This window comes from Eulemur rufifrons, chromosome 9 (genome assembly GCF_041146395.1).
Source record: "Eulemur rufifrons isolate Redbay chromosome 9, OSU_ERuf_1, whole genome shotgun sequence".
Lineage (NCBI taxonomy): Eukaryota > Metazoa > Chordata > Mammalia > Primates > Lemuridae > Eulemur > Eulemur rufifrons.
In genome coordinates, this window is record NC_090991.1 from 46,092,174 (window position 1) to 46,115,564 (window position 23,391).

The following is a 23,391-nucleotide window of genomic DNA, read 5'->3' on the forward strand; positions in this document are numbered from 1 at the left end:
AAAGCACTTAGCACTGTGCTGTGCACAAAGTGTTTACGAACTAGCAGCTGCAGCCTGGCGGAGATGATCCCAAGAGGGTGCACAAAGGGTGAGCAGGATTTCCCCAGGTGGTGGGGACCAGGCTGCACTCCAAGGGAGGGGTGGTGTGAGAAGGACCCAAGCTTCTCGGTGCAGGAAAGTGAAGAGTTGAAATTGGAACCCTTGTGCACTGTTGGCAGAAATGCAAGATGGTGCACCACTACAGAAAACAGTATGGATGTTCATCAAAAAAATTAAAAATAGAACTACCGTATGATCCAACAATCCCACCTCTGGGTATATATCCAGAAGAGTCGAAATCAGGATCTGGAAGAGAGCCACGCACCCCCGTGCTGATTGCAGCACTACTTTCATTAGCCAAGTTGTAGAAACAACCTAAGTGTCTGTCCATAGAAGCATAGATTAAGAAAATGTGGTGTATGTATACAATGGAATATTCTTTGGCTCTTAAAAAGAAGGAAATTCTGCCATCTGCAACAACGTGGATGAACCTGGGGGATATCATGCTGAGTGAAATAAGCCACATTTCACATACATGAAATATCTAAAATAGGCAAATTCATAGAATCAAAGAGCAGAATGGTGGTTGCCAGGGTTTGGCGGGGAAGGGGCAATGGGGAGTTGCTAATCAATGGGTATAAAGTTTCAGTTAAGCAGGATGAATGTGTTCTAGAGATCTGCTGTACAATATTGTGCCTAAAGTTACCAATACTGTATTGTGCACTTAAAGTTTCGTTCAAAGGGTAGATCTCATGTTGAATGTTCTTATCACAATAATTTTTTTTTTTTAAAGAGAGAGATTGACCCAGCTTCTCTGGAGGTGAAGGATCATTCAAGGGAGCCCTGAACTGGAAAAGTTCAACCCACCACCTCCCACCCAGGCAGCCTGCTCCAGAAGCTGGAAGGATCCCACCTTCCCAAGGAATGTGGAACAATGTCCTGATTCAACACTGAGGGGTGGGATTCCCTCTTTCAATCTTTGCTGCTAAACCAGCATTTACAGCTGGACCACATCTCGAGAAACGGGCTGAGATCGGGTGCACGGTCGAGGCTGCTCCGGGCACAGTGCCAGTGGCCCAGCCAGCGTGCGAGACCCAGGAGGCACCAGGTACTTGCTATGCAAGACTGCCTGTGAGCTTCCTCAGCATGCATGCTTTCTCGGCTCACAGAATAGCTTTGGAACAGAAAACATCCATGAAGGCTCCATTCGGACCTGCAGTCCTTGGCCTTCTGCAGTGGCAGGACCTGGCAGCGTCTCAGGTCACTGGGTCAGCCATGGGGCAGCAGCAGAGAGGAGAGCAAAGAGACAACCCCAGGAGAGTGTTGAGGCAGGGGGCTGGGAGGTGGCCCCATTGCTCTTACGGATGGCCAGGGGACCCAGGAGCCATGGACAAGCTCTTTCCAGAGTTGTCAACAAATCATGAGCCTTTCATATATATGGTACCCTAAGAAGTGCCTGATTTTCTGATGTTAGGGCCCAAGACTCCCCTTTCCCACATTAGCTGCCAGATGAAACGCTGCATTCATTCCAAAAAAAAAAATTTTTTTTTGAGACAGGGTCTCACTGTGTTGCCCAGGCTGGAGTGCAGTGGTGCCCTCATAGCTCACAGCAACCTCCAACTCCTGAGCTAGAGATATCCTCCTGCCTCAGCCTCCCGAGTAGCTGGAACTACAAGCACATATCATCATGCCCGGCTAATGTTTGTATTTTCGTACAGACAGGATCTCACTATATTGCCCAGGCTGGTCTGGAACTCCTGGCCTCAAGCAATCCTCCCGCCTTGGTCTCGAAAAGTGCTAGGATTACAGGCGTGAGCCACCACATCCAGTCTCCTTCAAAATTTTTTATTAGATGAAACAACAGCATTTCATGGAAACAGGGGGCCCCCATATTGGAGAAGAAATATAATCCTACTTTAAAAGTTAGAAACCTGAGTTTCTTGGATAGAAAGTTGGCAGATTTGATTCCTTGTCTTTGTATTAAAAAACAATCTAGCTATAAAGGGTTTGAAAATAACCTTCAGAGGAGGATAATGAGAGTTATTTTAAAAACACAATGAAGGGAGTTAGATTTCTTTCTAGCAGGTGCGTCACCCTTCACAGAAAGGAAAGGCTGGGTGGGAGGACAGAACATCACGTCACATGGACCTCGGGAACTTTTCTTTTAGAGACAGGGTCTCGCTCTGTCGCCCAGGCTGGAGTGCAGTGGCACAATCATAGCTCGTTGCAGCCTCAAACTCCTGGGCTCAGGCTATCCTCCTGCCTCAGCCTCCCATGTTGCTGGACTACAGGCATGCACCACCATCACCACGCCCTGCCCTGGGAACACTTTGAGAAAGTTCAGCCGATTGGGATTCCAATCAATTGTCCTTAGGCCTTTCCCCTTTAAAGTCCTCTGAGGCTTCTCCTCTGTCACCTCACAAGGCAACAACAAGACTCCAGCTCTACGGGCTGAACTGTGCCCACTCCCCACAAATCCATACGTTGAAGTCCTAACTCCCACACCTCAGAATGTGACTGTTTTTAGAGACAAGGCCTTTAAAGGGGTAAGTGGGGTAAAATGAGGTCACATGGGTGGACTGTAGTCCCATATGACTGGTATCTTTATGAGAAGCAATTAGGACATGGATGGGTACAGAGGGACGGTGACATGAGGACACAGAGAGAAGATGGCCACCTACAAGCCCAGGAGAGAGACCTCAGAAGAAACTACCCCTGCCACACCTTGATCCCAGACTTCTAGCCCCCAGAATTGTGAGAAAAGAAATTTCTGTTGCTCAAGCCACTCGGTCTGTGCTGTTTCGCGCTGGCAGCCCCAGCAAACCGGCACAGATCCTGTGCTCTGCCCTCAATCAGACACAGCCTTCCCCATCCCAGAGCGGAGAGAATCTGGTTTCCCAAGTTCTCCAGAGAGCGAGAAGTCCTTGCCTTTCTGCTCCAAACTGCTGCAGGCTCTCGCATCCTCCTCGTGCCCCGTGGGTGTCCCCCTGGAGACGAGGGAGAGCCCCGGCCATCCCCACCCTGACACCAACGCCCCAGCTTCCCGGCTCCTCCCAAGATGAAGCGTCAGCCCCACCTCATTCCCAGGCAACAAGTTCATGCCGCAGAGCTGGCCACCACTGGACCCTGCTCCTCCATGCTGGGGACCATAGGGTCGGGGTGTCAGCCCACCCTTCCTCCCTCAGATGCCAGTGTGCCAAGGCATGACTGTGGGCGTGCCAGGGGCCCCACATCCCAGGGATCAGAAACGATGGCTTTGATGTCTTCGACATCCCACCTACCATGCCCACGCCACTCCCAGCATTAAGGAGCTGTCACTCACTGTGGAAAATCTTCGGGCTGGAATTTTCCTTTAAGCTCTGGGGAAGGCTCCCAGGGGGACAGTAATAATCAGTACTTTTCTGTACAAAGACAGGGAAAGTGACCCAGAACCACAGGGCTGCTTTTCTGACAGAGGAGACCGTGCAACTGCTAACAAGCCTGGCCACACAGGGTCCAGTCAGCCTCCCGCGGACTCGCCCCACCGTCCCCCAGATGCTCAGACACTCGAGAGCGCCAGGCCTTAACCAGTACTCGGTGTTCGTTCCCCAAAACCTGCTCTTCCCCTCCTGGTCAGAAGCCCAGGAAGCATTCCAGATGACCCCAGCCAAGATGTGGCCAACTTCTGCTGATTCTGCTTTTGTTCGCAACACGTCTCTTATCTGCCCACTAAATCCTGCCTCAGTGGACCGTCTTCTAACCTCCCTCCTAGACTACCAGTTTCTGCCTTTTAACTGGCATCTGTCTCCAGCCTCCAGTGTGCCCTCCAGCCCAGGGGTCCCAACGCTGCCCCGTCGGCATTTGGAGCGGGATCATTATTTGGGGGAGGCGGGGGGCTCTCTTGTGCATTGCTAGACATTTAGCATCATTTCTGGTGCCAGGAGCACCCCCAGTTGTGATGTCCCAAAATGCATCCAGACATTGCTGAATGTCCCCAGGGGCCTCCATCCCGGCTACACATCCCAGACCAATGTTGGGCCCCACGCCCAGACCAAGTAAATCAGAGCCTCTAACTACCATGACTTGATATCAATATTTTTAAAAGCACAACCAGAGTGGAGAAGTACTCACACACTCTCCCACCGGAATCCTCTTTCTAGCATGTAAACCAACGCATCTTATTCATCCCTGATTTTAAAACAGCTTCTCGTTACACACAGAAAGCACCAGACTCCTCAGCCTGCTATATGAAGCCCTCCAGTTCCGGGCTTACCTACCAGCCTCCCCGTCCGTCACCTCCAAACCCGCCTGCTGCCCACTCGGGGCCAGCCATTGCAGCCCCCCTCGGAGTCTCCAAACCGCCATGCTATTTCACGCGTCTCTGTTTTCTATTTGCCTAAAATATCATTTATCTTTCCATCCTCCTGACCAAAAACTACTGACTTTTTATCACTCGACTCAGTTGCAAGCCCCGTTGTGAACCGTGTCCTGATTCCCAAGTCCCTGCACCCCAGGTAGAAATTGACCACTCCCCGCTTAGTGTTGTATGTATCCTCTAAGCATGTCTGCCAAACCTACGTAACACCTTTTCTCTCCTTATTTATACATTTGCCTTTCTCCACTAGACTCTAAGCTCTTAGTGTCCCCGGCACCTGGCGCAGTGCCTAGCACATAAGTGCTCGCTTGTGTGTGTGTGCTGAATGAAGGAACAACACAAGCAAGAGATACCACGCTCTGCCCGAGTGTCCTCAACATTTCTGCTTCTGCACTTCCTTTCCAAGCAAAAAGAGATGCCAGAAGCCACAGGGGAAAACAAAGCTGTCTAACAGAAGGCTTCTCCAGGTGGCACCAAGAAAGTCATCCCATGTGAATCCCAAGGGCAGCGGTAACGGGTATGGCCGGGATGGGACCAGCATCAGAACAAGAGCCCATGGGTGCTGGAGCCACAGGAGGCCACCCACCTGTGCTCGCCTGTCCATTGCATGTCACCAGCTAATGCCCTAGCAAAGCCATGGACAGGCGGGCCCTCCACCGCCTCCCGCCACATCTGGAGCAAGCCCAGGCATCAGAGGTGGGTGGACATGCTCGCCCGGGCTGCAGCAAGCCTGAGACGGAGGCATGGGCGTGAAAGCCACCCCAGGAGAAGGAAGAGCCCTTCTAACCAGCATCACTCTCCCTGGCCCCGTGAGAAACTGCCGTTTCCCAAGTGGCTGGAGCAGCAGGGGGCACAGGACCCTGAATGAACTGTCTTAGCTCAAGGAAAGGAAAACATCCCATCCATTCCTCTCGCTCACACCAGTGGTCTTGTTAATTGGCAAATCTGCCCTATCACTTGCCTATTCCAAATTCTGTCCTGGCTCCCTACAAAAGCCACCTTCAAAAAGTTCCAAAGGTGCCTGAGGATCCCCTCTATCTCAGCCTACCTTTCCAGCCTCCCTCTCCCTTGTACTTCAAATTCCATCCATTGCAGAACAACATGTCCTCAAACCCACCAGGTTTCCCACGCCTCAGTGCCTCAGCACATGCTGTTCCTCTGCCTGGAACACCTTTCCCTTCCTCCCTGCCTGGACTCCCCTGTGTACCCTTCAGTCCTCAGCTCTGTGTCCCCAAGCCCATGCAGCCAGGCCTTCCACAGCCCCCATGCTCTGCCCCACGTTGTGGGGAAGTTCATAGCCTTGTATCGCACTTGATAACAGAAGATGGCCACTCTTGTATTTTTTCCTGGTTTCACCACTTAGTGGCTGTGTGACTGGCAAGTCGCTTAACCTCTCTGAGTCTCAGTTTCATTCTCTGTAAATGGTGATCATAACTGCTGGCTTCTGGAGCAGATGAGATAATGCACGTAAGCCCCCTGCGCACTGAGTCCACACTGAATGACCGAGGCACCCTGGTCCACATTCCTTTGGTCTGGGCCCTTCTCCAGAAGGCTGGATATCTCGTGCCACTGGGTCCTCATTAAGGATCCTTGGCATCAGCTCTTGAGACCCGCTCTGCTGATCTTTATTTTATCGCCAGCTCTAAGGAGCTCTGTGACATGATCAAGGACCTGGGAGTACATGGACAGGGCCCTTGCCGGCATGAGGCAAAGGGACAGAGTGATGCTAGAGGTCAGGGCAGAGTCTGCTGGGCATAAGGAGGAAGTCGTTCAGCTCAGGGGACGGGAGAACCGGGCTTCACCAAGGAGCAGCGGTTGAACTGGGCATGGGCGATTGGCAGGGGAGAAGGGGAGAAAGGACTTTCCCAAGAGGGAACCTGAGGCATGGAAGGGTGTGGGCTTCCTAGAAAGGTGAGGAAGTCCTGAGTGCCTGTGGCTGCTTTGTTCTGTTTCCTGGAGGGCGGGTGTGGAAGACAGGTAGAAGGGAAAGCCAGAGAGATGGGCCACAGCAGGACCCTGGGTGGCCAGGCTGAGGAGGTGGACTTTATCCTGTGAATGTGGGAAGACAATGGAGGGCTTCAGGTCGAGGAGGTCACAGTTAGTTTGAGAAAGAAAACCAGTGTATGAAGGATGTCATGGGAGGATAAGGGGAGGCTGGGGCAGAGGAGGGGCACTGGGGTGGAGGAGGGAAGGTTGGGTGGAGGAGGGGGACTGGGGTGGAGCAGGGAAGGTTGGGATGGAGGAGAGGGGCTGGGGTGGAGGAGGGGGGCTGGGATGGAGGGAAGGTTGGGGTGGAGGAGGGGGGCTGGGGTGGAGGAGGGAAGATTGGGGTGGAGGAAGGGGGGCTGGGGTGGAGGAGGGAAGATTGGGGTGGAGGAAGGGGGGCTGGGGTGGAGGAGGGAAGATTGGGGTGGAGGAGGAAAGGTTGGGGTGAAGGGGGGGGCCGGACTAGAGGAGGTGGGAGGCTGGAGACCACAGCACCAGGCAGAAGGCCAAGGTAAAGAGAGGAGAATTTGCCAGATTACAGTCATGGTGGCAAAGAATGCTAGAGATTCAATCAACAAAGTGCACATCTCCAGACAATCACACTCCCAGCCTCTGAGCCAGAGCCGTCCTGCCTGGGAGAAGAAGGCAATCCTGGGATCAATCCTGGAAGGTGATTTAAGGCTTTCAGATACCAGACTTGAGTGGTTTCTTCCCCTTTTAGGAACTAGTATCTGCCATATAGGCTCTCAGCGCTTTTTCTGAGTTAGACAACATTCAGCCTCTCTGTTTTACAAATGATCCTCACACTTCCACCACCTGGAATATGCACTCAAGCTTCTCGAAATAGGTGGACTGAGTGTGACCAACCGTGGTCCCAGTGTGCCCGGGACTGTCCAGGTTTTAGCTTGAAAGTCCTGGGCAGATCAGGACAGTTGGTCACCAATTTACTGAGCTCCATGGGCTCAGGGGAGGGCCCAGCTTGTCACAAACACTCAGCTAATTCTCCTCAATGAGATAAGCCTAAGAGGATGGACACTGCGCTGTGGAAAGTGGCCATGGATGGGAGGAAGGGCAAACAAGCGACCTGGGACCTAATCCTCCATAAATCTCTTCTGACACTGGTTATCTCAGAAGCTCAGAACAAAATGAACCACTTTGTCCCCAGACACACAGCCAGACGAGTGCATTCCGCCTCCCACATGCCCATCCAGGATGGACACCCTGTGCCTGGTCACTGGGTCTGAGAAAGCATCTGCAACAGACGGGAACAGGTTCCGACCTCTGCCTCCAGCACAGAGAGGGAGACGCACAGATACACACGCTCAAAAGAGGGGTCTCAGGGCATTGTAAACCGGGTGGCCCTTTATCCTGCAAAAACACACCTTTTCATGGTATAGGTGTACACACGCACACACATTTTTAAATAGTGCAGTTTGGGATCCGAATAAATGGCAAAAAATGTTAATGAAACATCTGGGTGTCTTCTAACAATATCAGCAGGCTGTCTCAAATCTGACACAGCCTGGGCTGAACTGCCTTCTGGCACCCTCCACTCCCGAGTAACAGGTTGTTTTCACCCTGCAGCAGACCATCAGCGCTGGCCTCCGAGTCCCCGCTATAAACAGGTGACATGGAAACCTAATTAGTACAGTCTTCAAAAACCGACACACACAGCAAATTAGTCAATTAATAAGATCAAGCAGCACAAACCGACCACAGCGACGCCCTCCACCCCTGCCCAGCATTTCCTCCGCACTTCCCAGACCTGGCTCCCCGCCCACCCCCAGGGCCCAGGTGGGGACCAGGGTTACCTTCTGCAGAAATGCCATCCTCGGCCTGTACTGCTGGCCTTGGTGTCGGATTGTCATCCTGGACCCCGGATGAATTCACAACCAGAGCACTGCTGCGAGGGGAGAGCAAGCGCCCCCAAGTGCAAGTGTCAGCGCTCCAGGGCGGGCCGGGCGTCGGCAGGGAGGCGGCGGAGCGGGCAGGGCAGGGCGCGGGCTGCCGCCGGGGGCCCCTCGACTCTCCCTGGGCGCCCGCGGACTCGGGCGGCAGCTGGAACCCGCGCCAGCCAATGGGCGCGCGGCGCCGCGGGCTTATTAGCATGCGCTGCGCGTGCGCCCACCCGCCACCAGGGGGCGGTGTCCCGCTCCGCCCGCGCCCCGTGGAGCCTCAGGTGAGAGCGCAGGTCGGGGCGCGAGGGGGCGGACCTGTTGCAAGGAGCGAGCCTTGTAGCCTGGGGCGGAGTTCTGTGCAGAAGTGAGACAGAGTCCTCCCTAACAAAGCGCGGCGGAAAACGCGGACTTTCCCATGCCAGCTGCCACTAGTTAAGCTGGCAATCTTGGGCAAGTTCCTTAACATCTCTAAAAATCAATTTCCTCATCTGACAAGTAAAAATTTAAAAATGGGATCATAATAGCCCACAGAAGGGTTGCTTTATCATTGAATGGGGAAATGGGGTAACACAGTACTTGCCCCTCAATAAATGTTTAGAAAAAAAAAATCAGAAGTGGTGATTTATTGACCAAATGGAAGAATTGGTAAGGTGTTGGCTTGAAAAGAAAAGAAAGGAAGTGAAGAAGGAAGGCCCGTCCCTGTCTCAAGGAGCTCACAGTTTAAAGGGGAGAAGAATACCTAAACAACAAACTCTACTTGTGATGGAGATCCAGTCAATGCAATACAGAACTTTCTGGAAGGGAACTTTATCCAACTTGAGTGGAAGAGAAGACTGGGGAGACTTCCTGGAGGAGCAGTCTTAAAGGAAGACGGGAAGTCAACCAGGTGAAGGGGCAAACGATGGTTTCTCACAAAGACCCGCACGAGAAAATGTGCAGAGGCAAGGATCATCGTGATTCGAGGGTGGCGACAATGGGTTTTTTGGACACAAGGTCAGGAAAGTAGTGGGGTTTGGAAGTTTTGGTTAAGGGATTGAATGAAAAGGGGCATAAGAACTTATCGGAGTGATGAAAATGTTCTGTATCTTGATGAGAGTAGTGGTTATACAAATGAATAAGTTCGTCAAAACTCATCCAACTCTATTCTTAAAATTACAACATGTCATTGTGTGTAAACTGTACCTCGGTAAAAAGATTGACCAAAAAAAGCAAATATTACATTGCACTATGGGAGAGGGACACAGTACTACAATGAAATCCTCCTGTGACTCAGCCAGATAAAGGGACATCCCAGCATCATCATCATCATCAACAAAAGGCTGTGATTCAGGCCCTAAGCTGGGGTCATGCTGTTCTGGATATTATACAATGTGATCTACGTAGTCCTGGACTTTGTCCCCTGTAGGACAAAACCTCATCCAGGTACAATGATGTCATCTAAACAGCACATACAAACAGCAGTGCCCTTTAAAACCCAGGTCTAAGATCATCTCAATCAAGTGCCCCAACAACGCTGGTCAACTCAACAATTTAGTTCAGTCCACTGTGCCGAATGCAGAGGCTACAAAGCTTAAAAAGACGAGCTCCCTACATTTGTGCCCTCTCGCAGGCGGGGAGGGGAGACAGAACCCTAAATGGTTCATTTCAGCACGATGGCTATATCGGACCCCTTCCAGGCAGAGACTTCCATAAAGGGGCTTCTTAGAGGTGGAGCCTCTAAGGGATGTTGAAGCCCCCGGAGAATAGCCACTGTGGGAAGCCCTTGCCCATTGTCTAGGCACAAAGGGATGGAGAGCTGGAGCCGTCCCTCTAGGACAACAGCCACTGCCAGAGAGGAATAAATAGGGGAATAAATGTCCCGGCTCTCTCTCCTCCTGCCCTCAGTCTCCTGTCGGTGACTCCCATTATTCAGTCCTGACCCGAATCCAGAGAGCAATGGAGCCTGGGTGACACTGTCTTTTAGGGTCAGCCTCCTGGAGCGAACGTAGAGTCAGGCAGAGAAGCACAAAGGATTTGGGGGGTGGGAGAGACACCGGGGAGGCCCACTGCCCAGAAGCAGCACAATGGGTTAAATGTCTGTGATAGTATGAATGCCCAGAGAAGTCTCAGAGTTCATCCTCTGTCCCCAAGCAGTTTGGACAACTCGGTGACAGCACTTTCCACACCTGCATGAGCAGACATCTCCCTGACTTGGACATAACGGTATCAGATTCATCTGACTCCCTGGGCCACTGCCCGTCCTCTGCCCCTGTTACATTTCATGTAATTCTGTCTTGTTTGAAATTGTTACAAGTGTATGTCACATTTGCAATTTTTAAAAAATCGTAAAGGAAAAAAAATCCCTTAGATGCATGAGTTTTTCTTCCCAGCTCCTATTTAGAGAGCCAATAGGTCATGAAAACATGCTGTGGAGGGGCACCCAGAGGGCACTATTCTCCACGCAGTGCGCGCACTGGGCCACTGGGCAGTTCAGCAACAAAGGCAAGTGAGGGTTGAACGCACCTGCCCTTCTCCCTGTACTTTCACCTTCTCCACAAAGAAGCTATTTTGGACCGCTAGAAGCTAGCCACACCTGGTGGCCCTGGGTGTTTGATCGGGGGGGAAAAAGGAGAAAAAGAGGAGTTGGAACTTCCTGAAAGGTTTCCTGCCTCTTCCTCCCCCAGGGGTTGTTCAGAAACTATTTCGACCTGTGCGGACCACCAGCTACCACCATAACATACAGTCCCGTAATAGAAACGCCATTCCTCTTACCTTTTTTATCCTAAATTAAATTCACTGGATGCATTTAGAAAAGATACTTTTCACAAGCCTTGCTGGAGATGAACATAAGAAAAAAGAACAAAATCACACCCTGCTCTGCTTCCGTCCTCCTCCCAATTCCGTGGGGCACACTTCTGTCTGTGGACCAGGTCAGATGTTAGCTGTGGGACAGCATTAGCTTGTTTTTGGTAAGGGTGTTACTATTTTTCATTATAAACACTTTGGAAATACGGAGTTTTTAAAAATGACACCATGGGAAAAGTCACTTCTATAACTTGAAATAGGCTTTGGTTTTAAGACAGTGCTGGGGTTTGGGGAAGTGTGAAGCCTTCAAGGCACAAGATGTGTGTTCTGGTCCCTTCTCTGCCTCTGACCGGATGGGTGGCTTTGGCTAACAGCTTTATCAAGGTATAATTGGCATATGATAAACTGATAAACTGCACATATTTGAAGTGCACAGTTTGATAAGTTTTGATCTATGTATGCACCCATGAAACCATCCACACACTCAAGATAGGGAACATATCCGTCACCCCCAAAATTCTCCTTGTCCCCCTTTCTGGTCCCTCCCCTCTGCTGTCCCCACAAAGCCACTGATCTCTTTTCAGTCACTATGGATTGGTTACATGAGTGACTTTGAGAAGGTTACCTAAACTCTCAATTCTCTAGTTTCTTACTAGTCATAAGAAAGAATCAGACTTGATGAATTCAAAAGTCTCCTCCAATTTAAAAATCCTATGACATCAGTATTCCAAGTAGAATCAAAAGCTCAATCAGCCCCAAAGAGTGGCAGAGGGGATTAGTGCTCCTTATAAAGCAAGGCCCCTCGGGACTTAGATCAGCCACCCCAAAATGGGATTCCATGCGGCAGACACTCAAAAGAGCTGAGTGCTACCATCAACATACCCCAACCATTCCTGCCACAAGTGATCAGACAGGGATGGAGGGGGTGGGTGGGGCAAGAGGGACCCACTTTAGGAAAAGAGACCCCAGGAAAATGTACTGCTTGGTGAACTTCATTTGTATTCATCTTATCAAAGCCCCTTTCTTTTGTCAAACACACCACTCCGGCAAAGGAAGCTTAAACACAATGCACACCAGCCAAGGGGCCTCCACTGACACTGGCCCCCAAGATGCACCTGGAGGCTTGTGGCTTCCTGGGTATTTCTGACAATAGCAGATGCACTCCATGCCCTGACAGTTATGGGATGGCTCACGTACCACAGCGGGTGGTAGGGAGACCTGAGGGATCCCAGCCGCTCCCCCTGCTTCCAGCACCACTGCCGCCCTTTATAAGGAGCTGAGAGAGCAGTGGGGAGCAAGTGTCTTTCTCATGGCTTTTCAAGGCAAGGGATTTTCCAAAGTTCCTGGCCCTTCTGCTTTTTTACCCCTGGTTTCCCCAGGAATGGAAATGTCTAGAAGGGTACTCGAAGATGATTGATACAGCAGATGCAAAGAAAGTAAAAACATTAACCCCTGTAAGAATTGTTTTTTAAATCCACGACTTCCACTTTATTCAGATGTTGCATTTGAAGATCCACTTCCCCCATGCTCGCTTCTCTTTGCTTCCAAGTGCAGATCTAATACTGCTTTAACTATCTACCTACCTGTCTATCCATCCCCAGCCAAACCTCTCCTTGTATCAGCTGAACCTTGGAAAAGCTAATTGTGCTCTTTCTTCTTTTTCCTTTATCTTTGATAGGCAACCCTACAGACACCAAATTTGGTGTTTCATAAAAAGTACAAATGCCTAGGGGAGGAGGGAATGGGAAGTGACTGCTAACAAGTATGAGTTTATTCTTGAAAATGCTCTGGAAGTATTATAGATAGCAGATAGTGATTCTGCTATCTATAGCAGATATCCACCCTGTGGATGTTCCAAAACCATTGAATTGTGTACTTTAAAAGGATGAATTTTATGGTATATAAATTGTATCTCAGTAAAAAAGTACAAACACAGAGATTAACTCTTCCCAGGTATTGCTACTATAATGTTCCTCCCTTGCTCTTACTTGCTTCCCTAATAAAGTTCATTCTTTCATAGTCAGGCCCAATTTGATTTTCCAGCCGTAGTTTCACTGCTCCTTAACGTGAACTCTCTTTTCTACCCAGACCTGAAACGCTTTTTCCCTGGTGTATGGTGGATTTTCCCACCTTCGGGTCTTCTCTCGCCAGTGTTCTGCTGAAAAACTCCCTCTTCCATATTTTTGACGTATGAAATCCTATCTCTGCTGCCTCTGCCTCAAAACCCAAACCAAGTTGCACCATTTGAGGAGATGCCTCCTTTTTCACACCATTGGCATTGAGTTTGTGCCACACATTGTGGTACTTTCCACTTACAACGTTGAGTTGTAGATAATTAATACATATCTTACATCCCTCCTAATCAATGAGTTTCACTAAGGGTAAGGGCAGTTGGTGGCTTGTAAGAAGTAACTTCCAGGTCTTGTTTTTCATTTTGTTTTTGGCAGTGGGTAGATCTGATTGGTGTCGTTGCCAATTTCTGTGGTGTAAATAGTCCTACCAGTGTGACCTCGCTGACTGCAGAATCACGCACTGGAGTTGGGAAGAAATGCACACCATCAGCTGTCATGCACGTGTGCAAGCTGACTCCAGCACACCAGTGCTCCTAAACTCTCTCACAGCCTCTCATCTCTACCTACTCCACCCACCTCCCCACCTGTCTATCCTCCGCTTCTGCTGTATCCTCAAGAGCATCTTCATAAATATAGTCCTCTTGGTCCCCATAGAATATTCTACCAGATCTTCATTGTAAGTGCAACTGGGCTTGTCCCTCAGGATTGCAGGGGATGTTGCTTCACTCCCCTGTCATCACCTCTATTTCCAGGCTGGTACTAGGAGTTCCCCAAGCTTCTCATTGCCACTCCTAGCCTATAACTCTTCTACTTGTACGCTAAACCCTTCCTCCTCTGAGGCTCACAGGCCCATCTCTGCCACCCTCAGACTTCCTTTTGCTCTTGACTTCCTCCAGATTTCCTTGGGAACTTGGGCACCTCACCCACATCCTCCTCTTATTCTCATTCTGCATGATTTTGGGGTCTCCGTGGATGACCTGCCAAACTCCTGAGTCTCACAGATCCTTGAACTCTTTCCTCCAGTGATCTTTGCATCTTCCCTTCAGCCATCCACTTCCACAGCCACCCACTTCCATGGCCATATCCCGGTTCTCACCCCAAACTGAGTCATCTGGAAAGCCTGAACTCCTATATCTCGCCCTCTAAGTCCAGCATCCAGTCCTGTTCAGAATTTACATACCTGTTCATCATCGTCTTGGGAACCTCCAAGGCCCAGAACCCTCTGTTTGCCCACATGTCCTAACCCTCATGGGAGATGTCCCTCACCTCCCTCCTCGCTCAGCTTGGATCTGCCGCCTGCACTGACTTCTATGAGAGCCCTTCAGTCCCTTCACACTCTGACAGGCTTGTCCTAACATTCCTCAGTCACGGATCAATCCTATATCCAGAGAGACTCAGCCAGAATTTATTTCACTCAATTTACATCACTGTTACCTACCAGTTCAGGATGGCAGAGCACTGTGGCCACGGAAACAGTGCAGGATTTGGAATGAAAAGACCCATGACTGGGTCTTGGTTTGGCTGTTTACTAGCATGTGTATCCCCGGGCAAAGCCTCCACTTCCTAATGATGCCTTCGCTCGCTATGGGGAATCGAATTGTAATTATAAAATGATCATTAACATGATATGTGAAAATATTTGATAAACTGCAGAATCTGGTGGTGAGAGAAGTTAGCTAAGTCAAGAGGTCCTTTTGTACCTGTTAGGGTCAGGCTGAAGCATCCAAGATTGCTAAAGGTTACCAAAAGCCCCCTCTACACTTTGCATTGTATCTATGAGCTTTTGCACATGAATATTGGCCTTGCAGGGCGGTACCTGATATCCTGAGGGTAGATTTGATCTCTCTGAAGAGAATGGTCATTTCTCCTGCCAATCCCCAAGGGAGAAGTTGGGCTCCAAGGCAGAAAAAGGAAGCAGTAATTCAGAACAGACTGCTCAGGTAGGAGTCTGCTACTGGAACCCATAATATGGGAGCAAGTCCAGGGCTAGGAAGAAATGGAGTCTGCAATTCCCAGGGATTAAGCCCCTTTTTGTAAGAAAATTGTTCTAGCTTCATGTGATTCTATTTCCCTTTTGTTTATCATCTAGGATTTATTACATTTTTATTAATTGTTCCAACTTTCTCTGCCCTATTTTAGCTAATATTCAGTTTTCTTTAGGACAAAGGTGTCTTCTGGACAAACCTTTATTGAGCACCATTTCTGAGGTGAGAACTGCGTTAAGCACCCAAGGTACAAATAAGGGGAATAAGACACAGTCCAGCCTTCTGGTATTTCCAGTAGGGAAGAAAGACATAAAACATGATTTCTGGGATAATGCAGTAGATGATATCGGAGTATGAGGAAAGCAAAAAGAAAGGGAAAGAAAAGAAAGCTGGAAAGAGCCTGCTAGGCATAGAAAATATTCATCAGAGGCATGGGGGTAGGAAATGGCAATGGCAGTACAAACAGGTATTATTACACCTACTTCATTCATTCAGTCTTTACTCCAAACCCATGAGATAGGTGTCCATTACTGATGTGCCCATCCAACAAACGAGTACACTGAGACCCAGAGAGGCTAAATAACAAGCTGACACTCATGCACCTGTTATGCAGCAGAGCCAGGATGGGGACCCATTCAGCCCCGCCCAGACTTCATGTCTTACCGCCTTGCCATGGAGGGATGTTCTGGTTGGCCAGGCCTGGGTCATGTGCCCGCCTTGGAAGTGGATACAGAGAGCAGGTTTCCCACAAAAAAAAAAAAAAATTCCTAGTTTTAAAATCAGAAAAAGGGAAACTGAACAAAATCAACAGTTGTCTGTTGTAGAATTACTTAAGAAATGCAGCTTTCCTTTTCAATTGCATTATTTGCTTGGGATAAATTTTCACAGATGGGATCCCCTGAGTCAGAATGTCTTGATATAAAATGCATTAGTAGTTTTTCAAAAGTGTCGCATACATTTGCCTTCTGTTTGCTCGGAAGGAACTAATTTCACCACACCCTTCTTTGTGTTGGATGCTATACGTTTTTTAAACCTAGACAATTTTAACGTTACCAGATTCTGCATGGTTTTCCCTTTCTCTCCGAATCAACAGATGAGCCAGCTGGGCCCCCTCATGCCTGTGGGAGACGCGAGAGCAGCACGTCCAGCCCCAGCCTGGGGTTTAAGTTCAAAAGGTATTTCCAATGTTAAACCCCGTTTTTAAAAAATTATTTATTTAGGGCCATCTCAGCTGTTTTATTGCATGAAAATTAGACATCATCTGGATTTTAAAATGCATGTGCACGTACACTAAGGGAACAAAGCTCGAAAACGGTTGAGGAGTTCTGGGGTGCCCTGTTGCGTCCCTGCATCTTCATTTTCTTAATTCGCGATGAGAACAGTTTCCGAGCCCAAGCTGGCGGCGCTGCCAGGTGCGCACGCGTAAGACAGGGTAGGAAAGGGGTCCAGAAGAGAGTGACCACGGCTATTTCCGGCCTTGCCGGGGCGCCCCCTTTTCTTTCTGTTCGAGGGCCCGGGGAGACCCCAGACCATAGAGGTGTGGAAACCTCCAGCCGCCTAGAGGGGAAACGCAGGCTCCGGGAGGCGGGCTTCCGCCGGCAGCCCACTTCCGGTCCCGGCCCGGCAGCGGTGGGTGTTGAGTTTGCGGGAGTTGGCGGGAGGCTTGGCTGACCTCCTCCTGGACCCCTGCTCCGGGTTCTCTGGAGGTCTTGCTGGGAGGGCGCGGGGCCTCCTTCGCTGGCCTTGTGCGCCGCGGAATTGGGGGCCAGGGCGGAAGGCTTCACAGGGGGCCACCTTGAAGCCTGTGGCTCCGGGGTCCCTTGCCCCGAAGTGCTACCTCTTCGCGATCGGCCTCTCGAATACTCCAAGCTGTAAACTTCATTCCTTTTTATAATCCCTCGAGGCCAGCTGGCTCGAAAAAAATAATGATGACAGTCCAATTTAAGTGTGTGGTTTAGGGCCCGTTGTTCGTGCATCTGAGAGAACGACTGACTAGCCCATTTAAAAAACTCAGGTAACTGAAACAACAACAAAAAAAATGTACTTTGGTATTTAATTGTGGCCTAATATGAGAGAGAAGAGTTAGATCAGCGGTGAGGAATCGTGAGCCCGGAAGAAGAGTGGGGAGAAAAGGAATTCTGCAGACACTGCGGTTGGAAGGAGGACGGCAGGTGCAGGGGTAAGAAGGGGTCGTAATGTCCTCCCTGTGGGAAAGGAGGGTGAACACTCAAAATCAGGAGCGCTTACCAAGGCCCAGGGGGACTTGTGATTTTAGAGTACTGTTTGCAGAATAGTAGCTTGGGTTCTTTCTCTGCCATGGCAGCCACTCACCATAGGAGCTGGCTGCCTAAACTTTTTGCACTCGAGTGTTCTCAATTTAAAAATGAGCATAGCCATCCTGTCCCTCTGTACGTATTTGTGCAGTGATATATGTTCGTTTGTGAAACCGATATACCTTCTCTGGCACTACTCTATGAGATTGTATTGGGGAGTATTTCATATAAAGAAGCTTTTACCATAATGTGTTTCTTTTTTTTCCCCACAACTTTTTGTGAATCTGGATACCACGTGTTCCTGAGAAGAAAATAAGAGAGGGGCAAATAAATTTGGGATTTGAACTATATAGTCTCTTAACACAGTTAATGACAGAATATTAAATTGTAGAAGCCATGCAGTAATGGGACTCAATTGTGTTTAGTCTGGTGTTTCTCAAGCATTTTGACCACAGAAACTTTTGAAAAACGCCCTATTAATATCTGTGGTTTTCCCCAGAACACATTTTGGGAAAGGCCAACATAAAGAAATCATTCACCTGATAAACGCAGGTCTGCTTAAAAGGCATTTCAGATATACTTTTGAGAAATCATCTGACTGGATTCCAGTAAGGATAGTTTCAGTTTTATGTACACTCCAGAAAATGGTCCTTAATCAATGAAGTAACACAAGAGATACAACAGTTGGAAAAGGAAAGGAACAAAGTCTATCCTCCTTGCCCTTTCTCCTACATACATCATGAACAGCAAGTAACATCTCAATATTATTGAGCAAACATTAATATATAATTACTTATAAAACAATGGAAATAATTATTTGGAAAAATATGGATTGTGCCAGGTGGAAATTCTATAATCAGTACAGTCAGGGATTCTTGATGACAAATCTAGGAAATTTGTTCATGGACTCCTAGATGGACCTACTGTAGTAACACAAGATTAATATTTTCTCACTGTATAAATAAAATGCAGCTAAAAACCATTTAAATGTGTTGTATGTATGCATTAAGTGACAGTTACTGGAATCTTGCTCTGACATTATAGAATAAAGTTTAGAACAATGCTTGTCTTGAACATTAGTCAAGACAGCTTAGTTACTGAAGTACCAATAGAAACCCTTCATAAGGTAGTTTCACGTGTTTGGCACAAACCTCCTTCAAGTAGAGCTGTGAAATGACTTAACTAGTATGTTACAGAACTGTCGCAGTTTCAAATAAGACCTGCCTGAGAATGACTGGGTAACGATCCTAGGGGTGTCCTTGTTCCAGTGTCTGGTCCTCCTTCTGTGGGGCCAAAAAGCTAGTTTCATTAGTTCACACAGAGGTTAACAGGCTCCAGATAACACATAATGCTAACCAAATTCAAAAGAGGTTGATGTATAAATTAAGGTGGTATGTCAATTTTGTTGCGAGACATACTATCATACTTAAGGTAGAAGTGACCCCTGATTGGTCCACTGCATCTGGTTGGGAGAACTCTAATCCCTGATAGGAACCCACAGCTTTGGGCTTTCCTGACAGTGGTGACTCACAACTGCAGGGGCTCCAGAAGCCAGGCCCATGCAGTTGTCACAAGAAACAGTGGCTCCTGTGGGGAATGAGGCCTTTCAGCCAGGCTGGTTTTCACATCCACCTGATTTGGATCTCGTCTCCTGTATCTGAGCAGTTACCTGGAGAAAAGATAGTATTTTGGACTGCTGCAAGGACTCCCCTAGAAAACGAACCCTTGAGTCTGCTGCGCTGGGCATCTGCACTTCCTGTCCTGTATCTTTCTGAGGAATTGGGTGACAAGTGTGGCTTATGGGGGTCTTGTGAACCTAAATGTTTAGGTGACCCGCCTGGGAAAACCCTGTGGTGGGCCATGGAACTGAATTTCATGCCAACTCAGGAATGACAAAGAAGATGCAGACCCTGCCTTTGTGACAGCAGGAGTGAAGGACACATAAATCAGAGCATTGACACGTTCAAGGTGTTAATGCCAGAAATCTGTATTCGGACATATGGCAGGACATATGGCAGGTGTGTTGGGGATTCCCAAGACCACCCAAGACTCCCAGGTTCAGTGATTTGCTTGGAGGCCTCACAGGACTCAGCATAGAATCGTCCTCATGGCTATGATTTATTACAGTGAAAGGATACAAAGCCAAACTACAAACAGGAAAAGTCACATGGGGCAAACTCTGGAAGCCACCAGGTGCAAGCAAGCTTCCAAGTCTTCTCCCAGCGGGATCACACCAGACACATTTAATTCCTCCAGCAGTGCCTAATGACAAGTATGAAATGTTGTGAACCAGGGACGCTTATTAGAGACTCAGTGCCCGAAGGTTTTCTTGAGGGCTGGTCATGTAGGCAGCCTCTGGCTGGCATGTACCAAGATTCCAGACTCCAGAAGGAGTTCAACTTAAACCACATTGTTTGCACAAAGAGTCTGGGCACAGTGAGCCACCCTTATCAGGAAATCATGGGGACCCTCCTGAAATCCAAGTTCCTAAATGCCAGCCAAGGGCCAACCTTGGAAGCAGGCCTTTCTAAGGACAGCAGTCTCAGGCCTGCTGTGGTAACTCTCCTCCGCACAGCAGAAATGGTGAACTTCCTGCAGAAGCTTAGGAAAGGTTTTAGAGGGGAATGATGTCTGGGATGAAACCTGAACACTGAAGAGATCATTAACAGCTTGAAAAGAGGAGAAAGGGGGCTTCCAACAGAGGGAAACTTGTTAGCAAGGCAGAGAGGTGGGGATACCCGATACCATTGGAGAAGTGTGGGTGGTTTGGGATGACTGGCACGTGGGTGTGGATGACAACCACTGACCTGATCCAAGTCGCAGTCTCCCCATCGACTCAACATAAACCAGTGAGAGAGCTGGCCTTTCCAGGGCTTCCAGGGAAAATGGTAACGGCTGAGTCACAGCGTGTCAGCAGCTGAGACACGAGGAGAAGACGTTGGACCTACAGCAAAGAGCATGAGTTAGATGATCCAAACCCTCTGCACTCACTAGCTGTGTGACCTCAGCCAAGCTACTTCTCTGAGCTTCCATTTCCTCATTTTAAATGGGATAGTAATAATCAGAGAATTGTTGTGAGGATTCACGAGACAATGTGTAGAAGTCTCAGGCAGAGAACCTGACAGCAGTAGGTGCTTAATGAATGGTGACTGCTAAAATGTTAACGTTCAGTCTTTCCTCCCAAACAGCTCAAGCTCCTGTTGCTGGACCAGTCATCACTGTCACAAGCCTTTTTAGTCCCCAGGAGGCTAAACCACAGCCAACAAATGGTGCAGTCAGATGGAGGCCGCACTGCCATGACCAAGCCACTTCTTGGAGCAGCCATGAATGACATCAAGGCTCCAGATGAGCTCGGGAACGACAGACAGGGTGAGGGTCACGAAGCATGGCTCCCTCCCTCAGGGCAAAGGAAGCCAGAAGGCTGATGACCTTGGCTCGTTTGCCTGACACAGAGACGAATTGAATCCAAGCAAGCACCTTGAGGAGAAGAGAGAAATCAAGTCACAGATGGAGCAGTCGGGGAGGTCTGATGAAGATGGCCACATGGTGCGAAGTCATACACACTTGCTCGGGAAGCCATCTGCTTGAGTAGTAAGTAATGTGTTCGTGAGATGCAAAATTCTGCTTCTTTAAAGAGAAATTAATGTTTTAAAATATATGTACTACATTGTGTTTGTGAAAATGTATTGATCTGCATGTTTTCTGAGTGAAAACCACATTTCACTTAGAAAATATATACACACATAAGACATATTAATCATAATGCTATTTTACTTTGGTCTTCCTCGCCTTCATGCAGTATTCTCAAATAATGTTCTTTAGGCTCTTTGCCCTCCCCCCATAAGAGATATTCCTGTGTCCCCCAATTTTATGTTTGCAAATGATTTGAATAAGGAAGGGGGATAAGACAAAGGACAAATATAATATTTCTACTAATAGCATAAAACAACAAGCAAAAAATTTTAAAACAGGCCAGAGAAACTCATAGTAAGTCTGCAGAATGAAAATGAATAATCCTAGTCAGAAACACGGAAATGCAGGGAGGAATGAAGAATATCAAAAAGGATGAATATATGGGTAATTATTAATGAATATTAAGTGTCAACCCAACAGTTATAATGTCTTATGTAATTTATTATAAATATATGTGTAGATATAACAAAAATATATGACAACAAAACAAAATGAGGAAGGGAATAAATAAAACTAAAGTTTCCTAATGTTTTAGAAGTTTTGGGCAACTGGTAAAAGTATTATAATAATTTGTATTAGACAGAAATAAGTCAAGATTGCATATTGCTTAATCTCTAGGATAACAGTTAAAGGAAAAGAATGTATGACTAACAAGTTTGAGGTAGAAAATAGAATAATAGAAAATATTTTATTCATCCAAACGAAGACAAGAAAGAAGAAAAACAGAATATAAACAGATGGGTCAAGTAGAAAACAAATAGTAAGAATAAACCCAACTTTATCAGTAATGATTTATATTTAAATGGACTAAATAATCCAAATGCAAGACTAAATTTGTCATACTGTGTAAAAAAACAAAATCTAATCATATGTAAACCTTCTAAGAGAGACATTTTATGTGGAAACAGTTGATTATAGTAAAGGATGGGGAAATATAGATGATAAAATTCTAACAGCCAATCATGGTGGCTCACACCTGTAATCCCAGCACTTTGGGAGGCCAAGGTGGGAGGATCAGGAGTTCAAGGAGTTCAAGACCAGTCTGGGCAACATAGTGAGACCCCATCTCTAAAGAAAAAAATAAGAAAAATTAGCCAGGCATGGTAGTGGGCACCTGTAGCTGTAGTCCTAGCCAGTCGAGAGCCTGAGACAGGATTACTTAAGCCCAGGAGTTCGAGGCTGCAGTGAGCTACAGTCATGCCACTGCATTCCAGCCTGGGCAACAGAGTGAGACATTATCTCAAAACAAACAAACAAACAAACAAACAAAAAACGCCCTAACAAAAAGAAAGCAGGTATATCTGTATCAGTACCAAATAAGGCTTTAAGGCAAAAAGCATTACTAGAAATAAAAAGGTACATATCATAGTGGGTCAGTCCAACAGAGAGATATCAAATCATAAATCTGTATATACTCAATATATAACTTCATAATACACAATGCAAAAACTAACTCAAAGAAGAAAGAGACAAATCCATAATCACAGTGGAAGACTATAACATAACACTTTTCAATAGCTTATAAACCAGAAGATAAAAGAGCAGTAAGGATATAGCTCTAAATAACACAATTAACAAACTTGACTTGGTTACATATCAAAATATGTACCCAAAATGATAGAATTTATTTTGTAAGTGTACATGAAACGTAACGAAATTGATCATGTAGTAGGCAATAAAGAAAATTTGTTTTAAAAAAAATTTAAAAACATTGAAATCAGGGGCTGGGGGAAAAAAAAAACATTCAGAGAATGTTGTTTGACCAGAATGGAGTTAAGTCAGACATCAATAATAAAAAGATAATTTCCACTTATTTAGAAATTATATTTCTAAATAATTCATAGATTAAAGAAGAAATCCAAACAGATATTACAAAATATTTTGAACGAATGTCACCAAAAAAAAGACATAAGTTATTAAAACTTATCAGATGCAGCTAATGTAGGGCATACAGAGAAATTTATAAACTTAAAAATGTATATATTTAACAAAATGGAAAGGCTGAAAATCAATGATTTATTCTTCTATCTTTTTTTTTTTTTTTTTTTTGAGACAGAGTCTCACTGTGTTGCCCTGGGTAGAGTGCAGTAACGTCACTGTAGCTCAGTACAACCTTAAATTCCTGGGCTCACGTAATCCTCTTGCCTCAGCCTCCCAAGTAGCTGGGACTACAGGCGTGTGCCACGATGCCTGGCTAATTTGTCTATTTTTAGTAGAGACGGGGTCTCGCTTTTGCTCAGGCTGGTCTCGAACTCCTGAGCTCAAGCAATCCTCAGGCCTTGGCCTCCCAGAGTGCTAGGATTGCAG

At 47.4% G+C, this 23,391-nt stretch overlaps 1 protein-coding gene across 1 annotated transcript in view; it reads right to left on the reverse strand.

Annotated features, from left to right (window-relative positions):
• RGS9 (regulator of G protein signaling 9) overlaps nucleotides 1-8,427 on the reverse strand; it is a 61,957-nt gene extending 53,530 nt beyond the window's left edge. Inside the window, exon 1 of the mRNA XM_069481646.1 lies at nucleotides 8,191-8,427. Coding sequence (XP_069337747.1) covers nucleotides 8,191-8,247 — 57 coding nt within the window. The 5' untranslated portion in view covers nucleotides 8,248-8,427. The remainder of the gene's footprint in view (nucleotides 1-8,190) is intronic.
• Nucleotides 8,428-23,391: the final 14,964 nt, after the last annotated feature.